Raw genomic sequence first — 14,152 nt, 5'->3', positions numbered from 1 at the left:
GGCGGTTGGATCTTGGGATTGCTATGCTCACCCACTGATGGGTCCATAGTTGCATGTGCTGTTAGAAGAGGGGTCCTGGTCAGGAGGTATGGGTCACTGGGATGTGACCTGGAGGGATGCATCTCCCTCCTCAGCACCTTCCTTCTTTCTGGGCTACCTGGATGCAGTGACGTGACGTAGACAGATTTTCTTCAGCCAGGCACTTTCAGCATGCCATTTCTAGTTTGGAGCTGGCTGACCACAGACTGAGGTCAGAAGCCATGAAAACCTCTCCCCCTTCAAGTTGTGGATGTCAAGTATTTTGTCCCAGTGATGGGAAAGTGACTGAGGTAGGTCAGCACCTTGAACATCCATCAGACTGTGTCTTAGTCCAAAATCCCAGTGATCACAGATAGGTGGCAGTCAGAGACTTCCCCAGACTCCTGAAAAGGGGTTGCCCCTTGCAGACACTTCCAAAGTCACTCAGGGGCTCAGTGAGGCCCTACTGGGCTTGACTGCAATCTGGATTTTAAAAGCTCAAAGAAAGCTAGTTCTTGGTCAAAACACCATTAAAATTAGTGTTTTTCCTGGTAGCTTTATGAAGAGAGAATAGTAAAATTTCCAGCTACAGTATGTACTCTTGAGAGAGACTAAAAATCACAATCATTCTCTGAGTGTCTTGTTTTGATTTTGGCTCTGACAGAAATAACTCATTTTTTATTTTCAGAGGGATATCACCAATTGTTCCTGCAAATGTGGGCCAGGGGATTTTCCAATTTACTGCATTCCCTGTACTTTAGTTGGGTTGATCAGTCATCCTCTGGAGGTCACATGATGGTCAAGCATTCTGTTCTTGTTTGGTTGAAGGTTGAGAAATCAGCATTACAACATCAATATGAAGAACAGAGCATTTTATTCTAAAAAATCAAATATACATATCTTCAGATTTTTGCAGTTAGTAAAATAATATAAAGATTTCAGAGGAAGCATAAAATACATATTAGAGCTCATTCGATGCAAGTGAAAAATCATACTTTCTTTCCTTCTAAGGCAGGAATGAAATGAAAGAATCAGTTAAATCAACAATCAAACACCAATCTCCAGCATTTATTGCACAGCTTGAGTTGTTGATCAAACCGGGCTCCACTAATGTCACCGGAAATATCACTGTCCTCAATGTTCTGGATCTATAACTTCCAGAATACACAAATTTTCTTACCAGCCATATTTGATAAAGACTTGCTGAGTACTAATGTTTACAGTGGATAGATCCTAAATTAAAATGAAATTTCTTTATGGCTTCCACTTATCCTATAATTGTTTTATATTAACCACTAAGTGGGTTTAGGTAATTGGGAAAATTGCAATCTAGCAAGCTCAATTTAAAGGAGATGAAGAGATGTGAGCAGTATCTTTCTACCTGTGGTCTAGAAAAGGAAAGCCTTTCCTGGTTGGTTGGCACATTTATTCCAATAATATAACCTCATGACAATAGGACATGACTTTCATTAATAAGTTCCAGGTCTAGTGGGGCAGTACACGGTGTCCCAGCAGTCTACAGCACTAACAGCGTCTCGTCATCCCTTCAGACCATTTATCTACACAAATGTGCATGACTTCCTGTCAATCCCAGTGAATCCCATTGTTTTGTCTCTGGGGGACCTAGATTAAGTGAGGTCCACAGTCCTTCCCAAAAGAGACTTCTGTGTGCTGAGGTTTAATTTTTCTTCCAAGTCAACCAAGAAAATGATTTATTCAGGTGAAGCAATCAAGTTCTTTCAAGTTCAAGGAGGATAACAGGATCAGTAGGTTCTGGTCTGACTGTAAGCTGTGCATGGTGGTGCACACCCTAACCCCAGAACTCTGAAAGGCTGAAGCAAGAAGATCTCAAGTTCCAGTCCAGCCTGCACCAGTTAGCCACTTAGCAAGATCCTGTCCTAAAGAAAAAAACAAAGCAAACAAAAAGGGCCTGATTCAATCCCTAGTACTGGAAAAAATAAGTTAACTGTAAGTAAACTGTATCTTATTATACATGTGCTTGCTAAATTCAGAAACACAATTTTACAGCACAACAGAAAATATTTTCCTTGTCACATAGCAAATTCTAGCAACCTAAAACAAGCAGCATAAACATTCCAAAAGCTAGGATCCAAATTTTCCTGTTTAAAATGACTTATTCAAGCATTTTCCCCCTAAAATTCTTATACCTTATCTCTTCTTAAAGAATGAAAATGCCAGTAAGTCTATTAGCCTAACACTCCCAAACAGAAAAATGTGAATCCCCAGCTAAAAAAATAGTATCAGCTAAATACAATATAAAACTTCAGAGTTAGAATGAGTCTGTCAGAGTAAAAACTTATAAATGCAATTGCCTATGTTCAAAAAGTTCTATTAGGTAGAGCTCACTTTTCACATGGCCCCTGGAACTCAGGAAGACAGCACAAACAAGAGAGTACATGTGGTTTTCTTCCAACCCAGTGGTCTCCAAGTGCTGTAAGTTGAAGTCAACAGGAAAACTCTGCCAGACAGAAAGCAAGGTACCTTCTATGGCTTGAGCAAGACAGTAGCTCTGGAAGAAATAATACAGAGCAAGGAAGTGTAACACAAATTTCTTTTATACGTAGCCTACTTTGAAACAATGGCTTAAATGCCCATGTCAGTGTTTAATTTTAGCTGTCCCACGTTTTGTTGCTATGCAGGTTTCAGAAGGGCTCACAATCTGTTGTTACATTCCTATGGAGCAATTATTTATGTGTCTCTGTGTATCCCAACTATTAGGAAACTCTGAGCTCTGCCAGGTCGTTCCCACTTGGCAAAGGCCTTGATGCACCTTTGATTAATGAGCCAAGTCTGGTCTATTGATTATCACCTGGAACTGAGTCTACCCATGAGTTCTGTGGAGGAGTATTTTTTTTTCCTATTCCTATTTTTATTGTTTTATATTTGTTTCAGGAAAAGAACAGTGCAGTGATATCTTTGAACCATCAGCTTTAACTAGACCGTGTTCATGTTTTAGGTTTTTCAAAAGACTTTTGCTTGTTCCATTTGTTAAATTTTGTTTTGTTTCCCTCTTGAAGATGAACTGATTAGAGATAAGGAATTCGGGGCAAGAACACTGTGTTAAACTGCACGCAGTTGCAGGTCCAAATTTCCATTTCATTTGTCTGCCAGTTGTTTTATGGTTTGTTCATCTGTTTTCTTTGAAAAATGGCATACTCGAATGCCTAAGGTTCCAGATGTTGATCCTAAATTCTCAGTACAATTCTTCCTCCTAAAATTTCCTAGATATATGTTTGCCTTCAGATAAATTATGTGATCTTCTGCTCGAATTCTTTGCTTTTAGAGTAAAAGCATCATCACAGAATATCTTTAGGACATATAAACGAGGCAAGGCGTGTAAATCACATGCCTGAACCACTACAAAGAACATACAAAGTGCTCAGTGAATTCTTATCTTTATCAAAATAATTTTCTACATTTAGGGGCTAAATTCATCTAGCACAGACATCATACTTAGTACCCATTGTGTGGTGGGTATTTAATACAAAAGATACATGGTTAGATAAAACGTTCCCAACTTTCACATCCTGAAGATGAAAGGGAACCTATGACCAGTTATTTAAAGGGTGTCTGAGTCAAGCCCCAGCCTCTTAGTGCTAAGAGCTCATGCTTCTCACTATTTCCAGAAAATTATAAGATAAACAGTAACTAGAGGAGTTGTTTTATTGATTGAATGATTATCTCAAATTTACAACTTACTGCACTATAGAACATAGTGTGACAATAAGCATGCAGGCTCTGATTTTTGTTAAAAGTATTTTGATTTTAAGAGTCATAACAATAAAATGTCTTCTGATTCAATTAGCTAGTCACTTAGTCAAGAATACCAAATTGTTTTTTAAATTGGTACCGGGGATCAAACTCACGACCACGTGCTTGCAAGGTTTGACTATTAACTCTTTTTGAAGTCCTGTAAGGTCTCCAATGTAGGTTTTATTGGTCTTGTTGTGTACTGTCTTGATCAATTCTATTATACCGAATGATATAGGCAACTCAATTTAAAAATAGCAAGAGGCACAATGGTAACCACTTTTGATCACCTGGTATTCTATTTTTGCATCATGTACTATGTCCATCCTGCTGTTCTAACTGACTCTGTTTTGCTTAGTCACGTTTGGTTTTATTCTCTTCAAAAAAGAACTGTGGGAGTAATAAAACCCAAAAAGTATAATTGTTATTGTAAAAAAGAGAGGAAAGGAAGGTGGACTAAGGGATATAACCGCAGGTATGTTTGAGTATGTAGGATGGAAAACCATATTACTGAGCTTTTGCTGGATCATTGAAAGGAACTGTTTCCAATATCACTGTATGAATGTCCACTTTATATGCTTTAATTTTATAACTTGTACAACTGTTTCTAAGAAGACAATATGTAACCTATTAACTAGTGATTTCTTACTGTATATTTTTTCCTGATATTCTGTATTACTTGTACCCTTTTACTGCTTTTTTATGTCCTTTCTTTTTTCTCTTTAAATAAAAAAATACCAAATTGTTACAAAAAGTAGGTCTTCATTAGAATATTTATTTAACATCTCAGTTACAGCGAAGGAGATACTTCAAATCATCACTTCATTTGCTCCCTTCTTTCTCAGTGCACGAATTCCTCAGACCATATTTTTTATCTACTACTTGCATGTTTTAAATGAACAGAAGCAATGTAAGTGTAGAAATAAATAGATGAGGGGCTGGGGATTTAGCTCAGCGGCATAAGCGCCTGCCTTGCAAGCAGGCAGTCGTGAGTTCGATCCCTGGTACCGATAAAAATGAAAAAGACAAAAAAAAAGAAATAAGTGGATGTGAAGGAATAAAAATTAAAGTCATGAACAACCCTAAACTCAACAGTGACTACCAATTTCAAGGAAATGTAAGTATTCTCAAATTCTTTTGCTCCTGATTCTGATCATGCAGTTCAATTATTTGTCTGTACAGTTGAGAGAAGAGACTGTACAGAGCTCTATATGTATTTTTATTTTTATTTAAATCTATAACATATCCTATGTCATTAAGTCTTTCAAATTTATTCTTCAAAAGGAAATATAAAGTCCAACTTTGGAAATGCCATAATTCATATTCTGGACAATCCAAAATTAATTTACAATTATATTTTTCATATTTCCACTCTCAAAAATATCGCTATCATATGCATCTTTGTAAGTCAATTTTTGTGTGAACTTCTGATTATTTCTGCAGATTAAATCACTAGTAGTAATTAGAAATGATATTCCTAGGCTCAAAGGTTGAGGGTTTCCCTTAAGATTTTGATGTCTATTAGAAAATTGCTTTACATTGTACCCATTTTGGGCTGGGGATACAGCTCAGCGGCATAAACACCGCCTTACAAGCAGGCGGTCGTGAGTTTGATCCCCAGTACCAATTTTTAAAAAATGGCATATTGTACCCATTTCTACTTCTTTAATGATTTACTCGGGGATTATTATTTTTAAAATATTTACTGTTTTGAGGGGAGGAGTTCAAGATATTTTCACTCAGTGCCTCTGCGTTTTGGTTCCCACTCAATGCTTCATTTGGTAACAGATGAGCTTCCATTTCCCAATTACGTATTACCTTCTCTATTCGTCAAGCCTAATCACAGCATTTATCTTTCAGTCCTGTCCAGTGCCTTTGTCCACTTGCTATCCCTGTGGTCTTGGACAAGATCTCTTGAAGCCTCTGTTTTTCCTCTGTCAAATGGGTGCCTCAGTAGTGCGTTGTTGTAGGATAACAGAAGATCTATGTAAGTAAGGCGCTTCCAGAGTAAACCTGCCCTTTACAACGGCCATTTGAACTAAATTAAGCATAAAAGTATCTTTAAATGGTAGCTAACATTTCCGTAATATCTACTCTGGTTTGGATGTGATTCAAATGGGTGGGTCCCCAAAAGATCCTGTGCGGCGTGGCTCTGCTGGCGCTGGGACCTTTAGGAGCTGAAGCTTAGGGGAAGGTTACTGGCTCATTCATTCCCCCTGGGGGGAATGCCTGGGGTTCTTGCTGGGTGCCAGGGAGTCCCAAGAGAACAAGTTGTCAGGAGAAAGGCCAGCACCTCCCCCTGGTCTTCCCGCTTCCTCTGCAACCTCTCTATGGCTCTCCACGCTGTGACGCTGCCCCAAGCCTTTCACCAGAAGCTGGACTGATGGTGCTGCCCAGTGTTGGACTTACAGCTGCCAAAACTTTGAATTAAATAGACCATCTTTCTTTATGTAATACTCACCCTTAGGTGTTTTATCATAGCAGCAGAAAACAGGCTAAGAGGCATTTGTCTGTAAGGAAATGACACAGTATCTTTGGAAAAAACTCCATAACTAAATTGTATCAACATGTAAGTGTTTTATAATTCTAAACCTAGAGTATCACCTGACATAAAATATATTCTCAATCAACACATTGCAACCGAGTCAATGCTACCATACCGCTATGAGTCACAAATCTTTTAAAGCACAGGAAAAATTAAGGTTGGTATTTCAACCTGTAAGAGAGGACTGCTGGTCAATATTAAAATTTTAAGCACTTGTGGTTTCCTGCTCCTTTACTGAAAAGTCTCCCCCTGAGAAATAAGAAATATATATTCAAAATACACCCACATTCTCCCCAAACTTCTCTCTATATTTCTACTTGAACTGAATGGGTCATTGTTTCCCAAATGTATGCAGCAGAGAAAACAGTAACTGTATGGATAACAATTTATTCCTACGTGAGACACACACGTGAAGTGACTCACAAGACAAATGTGACAAAATGAGCAAAAGAAAAAAGATTAATTTCACATTATGTTTTATGAGTATTGTAAATTTTTAAACAAAGATAATTGCAAAATAAAATAAATATGGTTTTTGTAGCAGAAATCTCCAAAGAACTGATTGCAGTCTCATTTCCACAAATGATTCATTTGGAGATCATAGGAAATGAAGTTTACTTCCCAATAATTTAATTTCTTACACTCCCAAGCAGTAGAATGAAATTTTATATTTTCTTCACTGAGAATTTTCAAATTCTCAGTTAATTGAATATGAAAATCTTTGTCATTTCTTAAACTGTAAAACAAAAATACAACATGATTGTATATCTTTGCCTGAAATTTCTTAGAGAAAATATGCATAACATTCAGTGACTTCTATCAGTGAAACTGGTAAACAGAACCCAAAACTGTGAACACATGAATAGATTTTGCATTAAGTATGTATTAATGGAGTGTAAGAGCACTATTTCTAATAACACCTAGTAAACAAAAAGATTGGCATTTTCAATGATACAGTTGTAGAAAAGAATCTAAAACTGAGGTTCTGTAGGTATTTCAAGTAGTATTTTGTTACAGGAAATGAATGTAGTATACAAATGTTTTACATTTATGTGTGCATAAAAAATCAATTCATAAATTCTGCCATTCTTTTAAGAGCACCAGTGTACGATAACATGTTGAATTAATTACATGCCTGATAGTACATGATCTTCTGTGAGTCTAATATTAACAATAGATAATGTTAACAACAGGACTCCAGAAAAAGGAAAGACAACATTAGACTAATGTATTATTTTAATGTGAAATGTGCCTGTGTATGTTTTTACAGAAAATATGAAATTATTACTTCCCAGTATGATTTTAAAAACCAATTAACTTTAAAATTACAACTTGCAATACAACATAAGCTTCACCTACAAACTCAAATAGCATTTACTTCTGAAACGTTAATTTTGTAAATTAAACATCCCCTTTAAAAACTCACTAGCTAATTTAGAACTGTCATTTTCAAATCATAAACAAGATCAGATGGTATACTAAGCACCTAATATTTCCACTGACATATTTGTTATAGGTTTTATGTTATCATAATTCATATCTTACTGACAAATGTCTTATAATTTAATTGGAAGGGCAAATAGGAAAATCATAATTATAGAACAATGTGAAATCAGCTAAGCTACGGTATGAATAGGTAATGGAATGGCCTACCCCTGCTTGGAATGTTTTTTTTAAAATGAATAACATTTAAATAAAATTTGAAGAACAAGAATACAATAAAAGACAAAAAAGTCTCCAGGAGAAAGGCCAGAAGGGTGAATACGTGATATGCAAAATATGAGGGTGTGCTTGAAGCACTGTCAGCAGCAGCAGATATTTACTGGGGAAGGTAAAGGACGGCGTTACGGAGGCAAACAGGGACCTAACACTGAACAGCCTCGTTGCTCTGGTGGGGGAATGACTGATCTCATTTATGTCCATAGAGATCTGTGTCAGCCACAGAAGAGAACAGGTGACAAAAAGGTTTTGACTAGCATCAAAATGATCCAAACAGGGATTTAAATTTGGGAAGAAACATGAGTGAGAGCAGAAATAAGAAAGTGAACACAAAAGCTGCTCAGAATGTTGCATCTACTCTTCTGGAGCCAGCAAGTTACTGGATTTGTCCCACAAGGGGGAAAGTCATAATTTCTTAGCCCCTCAAATGTAGTAAATTTGTCCTGCTGGGATGTGAACTCACTTTATCCTTTCATTCCCTCCCTTCTGTACATTTTATAATGAGGATGCCACCTCAAGCTTGATTCCCCTTTACGTTTGAGGGGGACATAGTTATTTTCACATCCAAAGTCCTGCGGATGGAGAGGAATTTTGCCCTAGGATGGACCATATCCACAGACTGCTACAGACCTGATTTAGACGCTGGGAGATGGGGAGTTTTGAACTGACATTTAAATCATATTTTGGGCTTCACGTTGATGCTGGAATGCGTGAAGAATCTGGGGAATAGTGGGGTGAAGGGGATAAAGTTTGCCTGCAGAAAGCTCATGCACTTGCGGAGACGAGGTTCAGAGTGTCTTGAGTACGATTCTGTCCCCTCCCCCCAAGTCCTGATCCCCAGTGCCTGTCCATGTGGCCTTATATGGAAACAGGGTCTTTGTAGTAGCAGGAAAATCAAAATGAAGTGTACTGGTTCAGGATCAGCCCTGGCCAAATGACTGATACGTTTACAAGGAGAGAGAAATTTGGACACAGAGGAGGACACCGGGAAGGTGAAGTAAACACACCAGGGAGAAGACTATGTTACAGATGTGACAACTGGGTCTGCCCATGTACACGCCAAAGAACCTCAGAGAGGCCAGGAGAGAGGCAAAGAATGGACTGACTCTCTGTCTCTTTGGACATCAGACTTCCAGCACCCAGTCTGTGAGAGAATAAATTACTGTTGTCTGAAAACACTCAAGCTGTGGTCCTTTGTCATGACAGCCCTGGGAAACTAGTATAAATGTGAAACAGTGCTGCTACACGAAGACCAAGAAAGCCCTGGATGACAGTGAGTGTTGGGTTTTATATGCAGACAGCTGATAGGAAAGTGCGTGGAGGTTGTTAAACATTCAGCACTTTAAAACTGACACTGTGACTTGAGGAAGTAGGAATATCGAATCTAGGTACCTCAGTAGAGAAGTTCATCTAGGAATAGAAGAAGAGAGATAAAAGCGGTAACTAAAGCACAGTGGAGTCCAGAAGGGAAACTTTAATGCAGACTCTTCTGTGTGCTTCAGTACTAAAGAAAATGAGCCCAAAAGCCAAGGCGAGCTGATGAGAGAACAAGCAGCTCAGATAACAAAGGTTGTTAGCAGAAGAATAATGACCAGCACTGAGAAAATAAAAATGATGAAACATGGATGAAAATGGGTGCTGTGTAATTTTTGGCTGATGGCTTTTTATTTTGTCTGATAGTCTGGAGGCAATCTGACTTTCAAAGCCTAAGAATGAAGATGGAGAAGGAAGAGATTTGAGGAGTGGGTGACAATGTGGGCCGTGGGAATCGGTTACAGGCACACATGGAGAGGATGTTCACAGGGAGAAACAATTTTTAAGAAATAAGTCTGTGCACAATCAAGTGATGTACCGATTGATTAATGGCTGGTGTTTCCCAGGAGTAACTGCAAAGCAATTCTGATGAAATAGCAAGAGAAAAAAAGCGTAAATCAGGGTCAAAGTGGTAGGCAGTAAGTATCTATAATTGATAAGGAAAAACATTTCAACAAAATTGCTAGAAATGAACATAGTAACTAAAAACTATGAGAAATTTGTCGAATAGTGCTCTCTTGAATAAGTATTTTTTTAAAGCCCACATACCAGTCAGGAAGCTGGGGCCGCAGTTGCCTGGAACCTTTCCCTTCCCTTCCCTCCCCTCCCCTCCCCTCCCCTCGCCTCCCATTCTCTTCGCTTTTCTGTCTTTTTGAGACAGAGTTTCACTAGCAGTGCAGGCTGGCCTCAAATTCACTTTGCAGCTTAGACTGCTCTGAAACTTGCAGAAATCCTCCTGCCTCCTGCCTCGGCCTCCTGAGCACTGGAATCACGGATGTGTGCCACCACGCCCAGCTCATTTTCAAAGGTAGACATTTCTGGTAATTGTCTTTATGAAACTTCATTCCCTCCTCAAAAAGAAATTACCAGAAAGTGACAGAGCCCATCACTCCGTGGGTGTGGCTTCCTCCTTGGCAGTTCAACATTCTCACTTTTCTGTTGCTTCTTATTTTTAACTCTACACCTGCGTTAGTGGCAGAAGAAACCTCTAAGCGACAGGTGCCACGAGGCCCACGTCCACCGCTGACCGCTTAGTGACATTTCCAGTACTTGACACAGTCATGCAAAGAAGTCTTTTCAATGCACACCTGAGAAACCACAAGCAAAGACCCCGCTGAGACCCGGGACCTGTAAGGAAGGCAGATCTAGGAGGAAGGCCACGCTGAAGCTCTCCTGCACCTCCAGCTTTAGAACGGAAAATATGCTTTAAGCCTCTTCCACTGTACCTGCTTCTAAAACCATCATTCAGGATTTTGATTTTTTATGTCACCTCTATGAGTATGCAAGCCTAATAAACACAAAATACACAGCCTGGTGATGTTCTGTGTGATAAGCAAAGCAGTAGGATTAAAATTATTTCCATATAACTACGTAACTTTCCATCTTTAGAACTTCGATCAGGACCTGTTTAATTACTAAGCCACCGCCTAACGTGTTTTATTATCTTGAGTGGTGTGTCATACCGAAGAGTAGTTTGATTTTATTTCTTCCTTGTATCATTAGGGAAGGAGGAAGAGGCTTTCGTTTGTTACTCAAGCAAATTCTAGATGCTGGGTGGGAAGAATTAATCTGCCTTTCAAAATAAAATGATTAGTAAGGTGGAAGTGTGACACCCTTATTAACTTTGCCTGTCATCTGTCAGATCATCACAGGTTTGCCTGGGAAGGGACAGGGAGTAATCACACTGACTAATAATCGTGTTCCCCGTGCACTTAGCTTGTGAGCATGCAGCGGGTACCTGCCCGGCTCCGGCTTCCTCCACGCCCCGCCTCACTGTTCAGCTCCTTCTCATCGGACAGTGTTCAGACAGAATGCACGTCGGTTGCTAGAAAGGCATTAATATTTTAATATTTATCGAGGTCGAAGAAAATGCACGCAAACTGCCGACACCCATAATTATGCTGTAAATTTGATTTTAATTACTTTTCATTTTTAAATAAGGTGACTGGGGTTCAGACAGTTCGCGTATGGCTGAGAGATGCTCACCTTACGTTTAAGCCCGAATCTCCGCACACCTGTCCAGCGGCTAAGGACGGACGCTTCCTGCAGCAGTGCCCTGATAACCCCTGTGGGACACCGCTTTACTCCAGTTTGCTCTCCGGGTAAGCGATAGGCTCCCTGAAGGCTCCTGCTTTTCTCTCCCTGGAAGCTAAATTTATCATCCACATCTTTGCTTTTAAAAGCTGGACACCAAGTGAGGAAACCCGCGGAACCCTACAGCCAAGTGTGAGCTGTTTGTGGAGAGGTTTTACTCCCTGGGGGGAGAGCTAAGTCCAAATCCGTAACCAGGAAAACTTGGCGGGGGTCTGCAGTCCCTGCGGGTGTCTGCTAGACCCTCCCGTCCCGGGCAGCCGCGGGAGAAACCCAGGGGAAGGAGGTGGAAGGAACTGGCCTTCCGGGGAGAAGGGAAGTGGGTGGACAGGGGGAGTAGGAGCCAGAGGGGAAATCGAGGCGTGAGCAAGGGTCCTGGGGTCGAGACGTGGCGTGAGATTTCCAGTGGGCGACACCCAGGGCAGGGAAGCGAGCACCAGGCCACTTCGGCGCCCGGGGAGGGCGCGCGGATTTAGCGAGCGCTGCGCACCGGGCCGTCCCGGGCACCTCACCTGGGCCACCCTGCGGGTCCGCAGAGCGCAGCGGGAGGACGGTCCGGGGACCCGGGGCTGGGCGAGCGGAGCGCGCGGGGAGGAGCCGCGGGGCGGGGAGGCGCGATAGCCGCTCTGCACCCCGCGTCACCGGGCGGGCGGGGACGGCAGGGCTATAAAGCGTGCCGGCCGCCGGGTTCACGCTCTGCTCGGCGAGAACCCCGACTGACCGCGCGCACGGCGGCTCCCCGACCTGCCGCGTCCTGCGGGCGGCGCTGGGCTCCGGGCACTCGGGCTGCGCCCCCATGGCCTCGCCCGCGGGGAACCTGAGCGCGTGGCCGGGCTGGGGGTGGCCGCCGCCGGCCGCGCTGAGGAACCTGACCTCCTCCCCGGCCCCGACCGCGTCCCCGTCCCCGGCCCCGTCGTGGACGCCCTCGCCGCGCCCCGGCCCCGCGCACCCGTTCCTGCAGCCGCCCTGGCGCGTGGCGCTCTGGTCGCTGGCCTACGGCGCCGTGGTGGCCGTGGCGGTGCTCGGCAACCTCGTGGTGATCTGGATCGTGCTGGCCCACAAGCGCATGCGGACGGTCACCAACTCCTTCCTCGTGAACCTGGCCTTCGCCGACGCCGCCATGGCCGCGCTCAACGCGCTGGTCAACTTCATCTACGCGCTGCACGGAGAGTGGTACTTCGGCGCCAACTACTGCCGCTTCCAGAACTTCTTCCCCATCACCGCCGTGTTCGCCAGCATCTACTCCATGACGGCCATCGCGGTGGACAGGTGAGCGGTGCGGGGCCGGGCCGGGGAGAGGGACCCCGTGGGATGGGCCGGGGAGGGGACCGAGCGGCAGGGCGCAGAGGGAGCAGGCTGGAGACAGGAGGGTGACACCCGGGAATGGGCCTGCTGGAGCGCGGGAACTAAGGACGCTCTGGAAAAAGCCTGTGGCTGCACTGGTTTTTGCTTTCCTGGTGTCCCCTGCAACCTAACCCTGACTCCCTGAGTTCTGATGGGGCATCCAGGGACTGAATGGAGGGGAGCCAGGGACGCGAAGATCGCTCATCGCAAGTAGGACAAACTTGGCTAGAAAGGGTTAATACTGGCACAATGTTCAAATGACTTGGAGAAATGGAGTGAAATTCGTATGCTCTGTAAACTGCTGTGGGCCCTCTTTTCCTCTGCTGGTCACTATTCTAGCAGAGAAAGACAGTCGCCCACCAGCCTGGGCGCCTCCTCTCACTCTGCCGCCCCGCCCTGCTTCCTAACCGGGTTCCTACACCAGCCTGGCTCCCTCGCAGTCTCAGCCCAGCTCCCTGCTGAAGAAGACTCGTGAGTGCTAGCAGTTCCCGGGCGGGGCTCAGGAATCAAGGCTTCCCTGTGCAGAGGGAGACCTGGGTGACCCCGGGCTCTGGAAGCGAACGAGAGCAATGAATAAGTGATTTTTAAAATGAGACTCACTACTTTACACCCTTTAAAATAATTTTTTCAGAGTGTTCCCCCTGCTTCACTGTGAATTCTGCGATGCTTAAGCAATTAAAAGAAACCGAACCTACCTGGGCTCTCCTATTTGGTTTTAAAATGTGTGGGCATTTGCTTTTGTCCACTGGGCGTTGTGGGAGGCAGGGTGAATCCTGCTGTTGCTGAAAGCAGGCTGCGTTTTAACTCAGCTTTCCCTGCGGTGAACCCGAAGTCCGGAAGCAGATTCCGGGATGGCCAGGGCCAGGGGTTGCAGACAGGTCCCCCACACCACACGCTGCCTTAGCGTTCTCATCTGTGAAAAGGGCCTTTTTTCCAGGAGTGAACCTGTTGGGAAGGTTTTTCTTTTTTTCTATTAGTTAATCCGCTGTTTACTACTTGGCAACAGTGAGCACAGAAGTGTTAATGACAATTCTATGGAAACGATTTTGATGGCCTAAGCCCAGAGGGTTACATTGAAGGAGAAGCCATCCGATCTCTGGAAGTGGAATAAATTAGCTCAGAGTCACACTT

General features: G+C 43.0%; 1 protein-coding gene and 1 long non-coding RNA gene across 2 annotated transcripts in view; one reads left to right on the top strand and one right to left on the bottom strand.

Moving 5' to 3' along the window:
* Nucleotides 1-873: 873 nt before the first annotated feature.
* LOC106027277 (uncharacterized) lies at nt 874-12,768 on the bottom strand. Its single transcript, XR_010051397.1, has 4 exons — nt 12,627-12,768; nt 11,325-11,411; nt 2,386-2,548; nt 874-1,916 (listed from the first exon to the last, which is right to left on the bottom strand). It is a non-coding gene; the product is annotated as an uncharacterized LOC106027277 (long non-coding RNA).
* The window catches only part of Tacr3 (tachykinin receptor 3), a 66,122-nt gene continuing 64,374 nt past the window's right edge, over nt 12,405-14,152 (top strand). The window contains 1 exon segment of the mRNA NM_001172729.1: nt 12,405-12,946. Within this exon segment, the coding sequence (NP_001166200.1) occupies nt 12,474-12,946 (473 nt within the window). The 5' untranslated portion in view covers nt 12,405-12,473.

Source organism: Cavia porcellus, unplaced genomic scaffold (genome assembly GCF_034190915.1).
Source record: "Cavia porcellus strain 051 isolate PalLab524CR breed Dunkin Hartley unplaced genomic scaffold, mCavPor4.1 scaffold_14, whole genome shotgun sequence".
Classification (NCBI taxonomy): Eukaryota; Metazoa; Chordata; class Mammalia; order Rodentia; family Caviidae; genus Cavia; species Cavia porcellus.
Note: the sequence above shows the minus strand (reverse complement) of the source record. Positions and strands in the feature narration are given on the sequence as shown.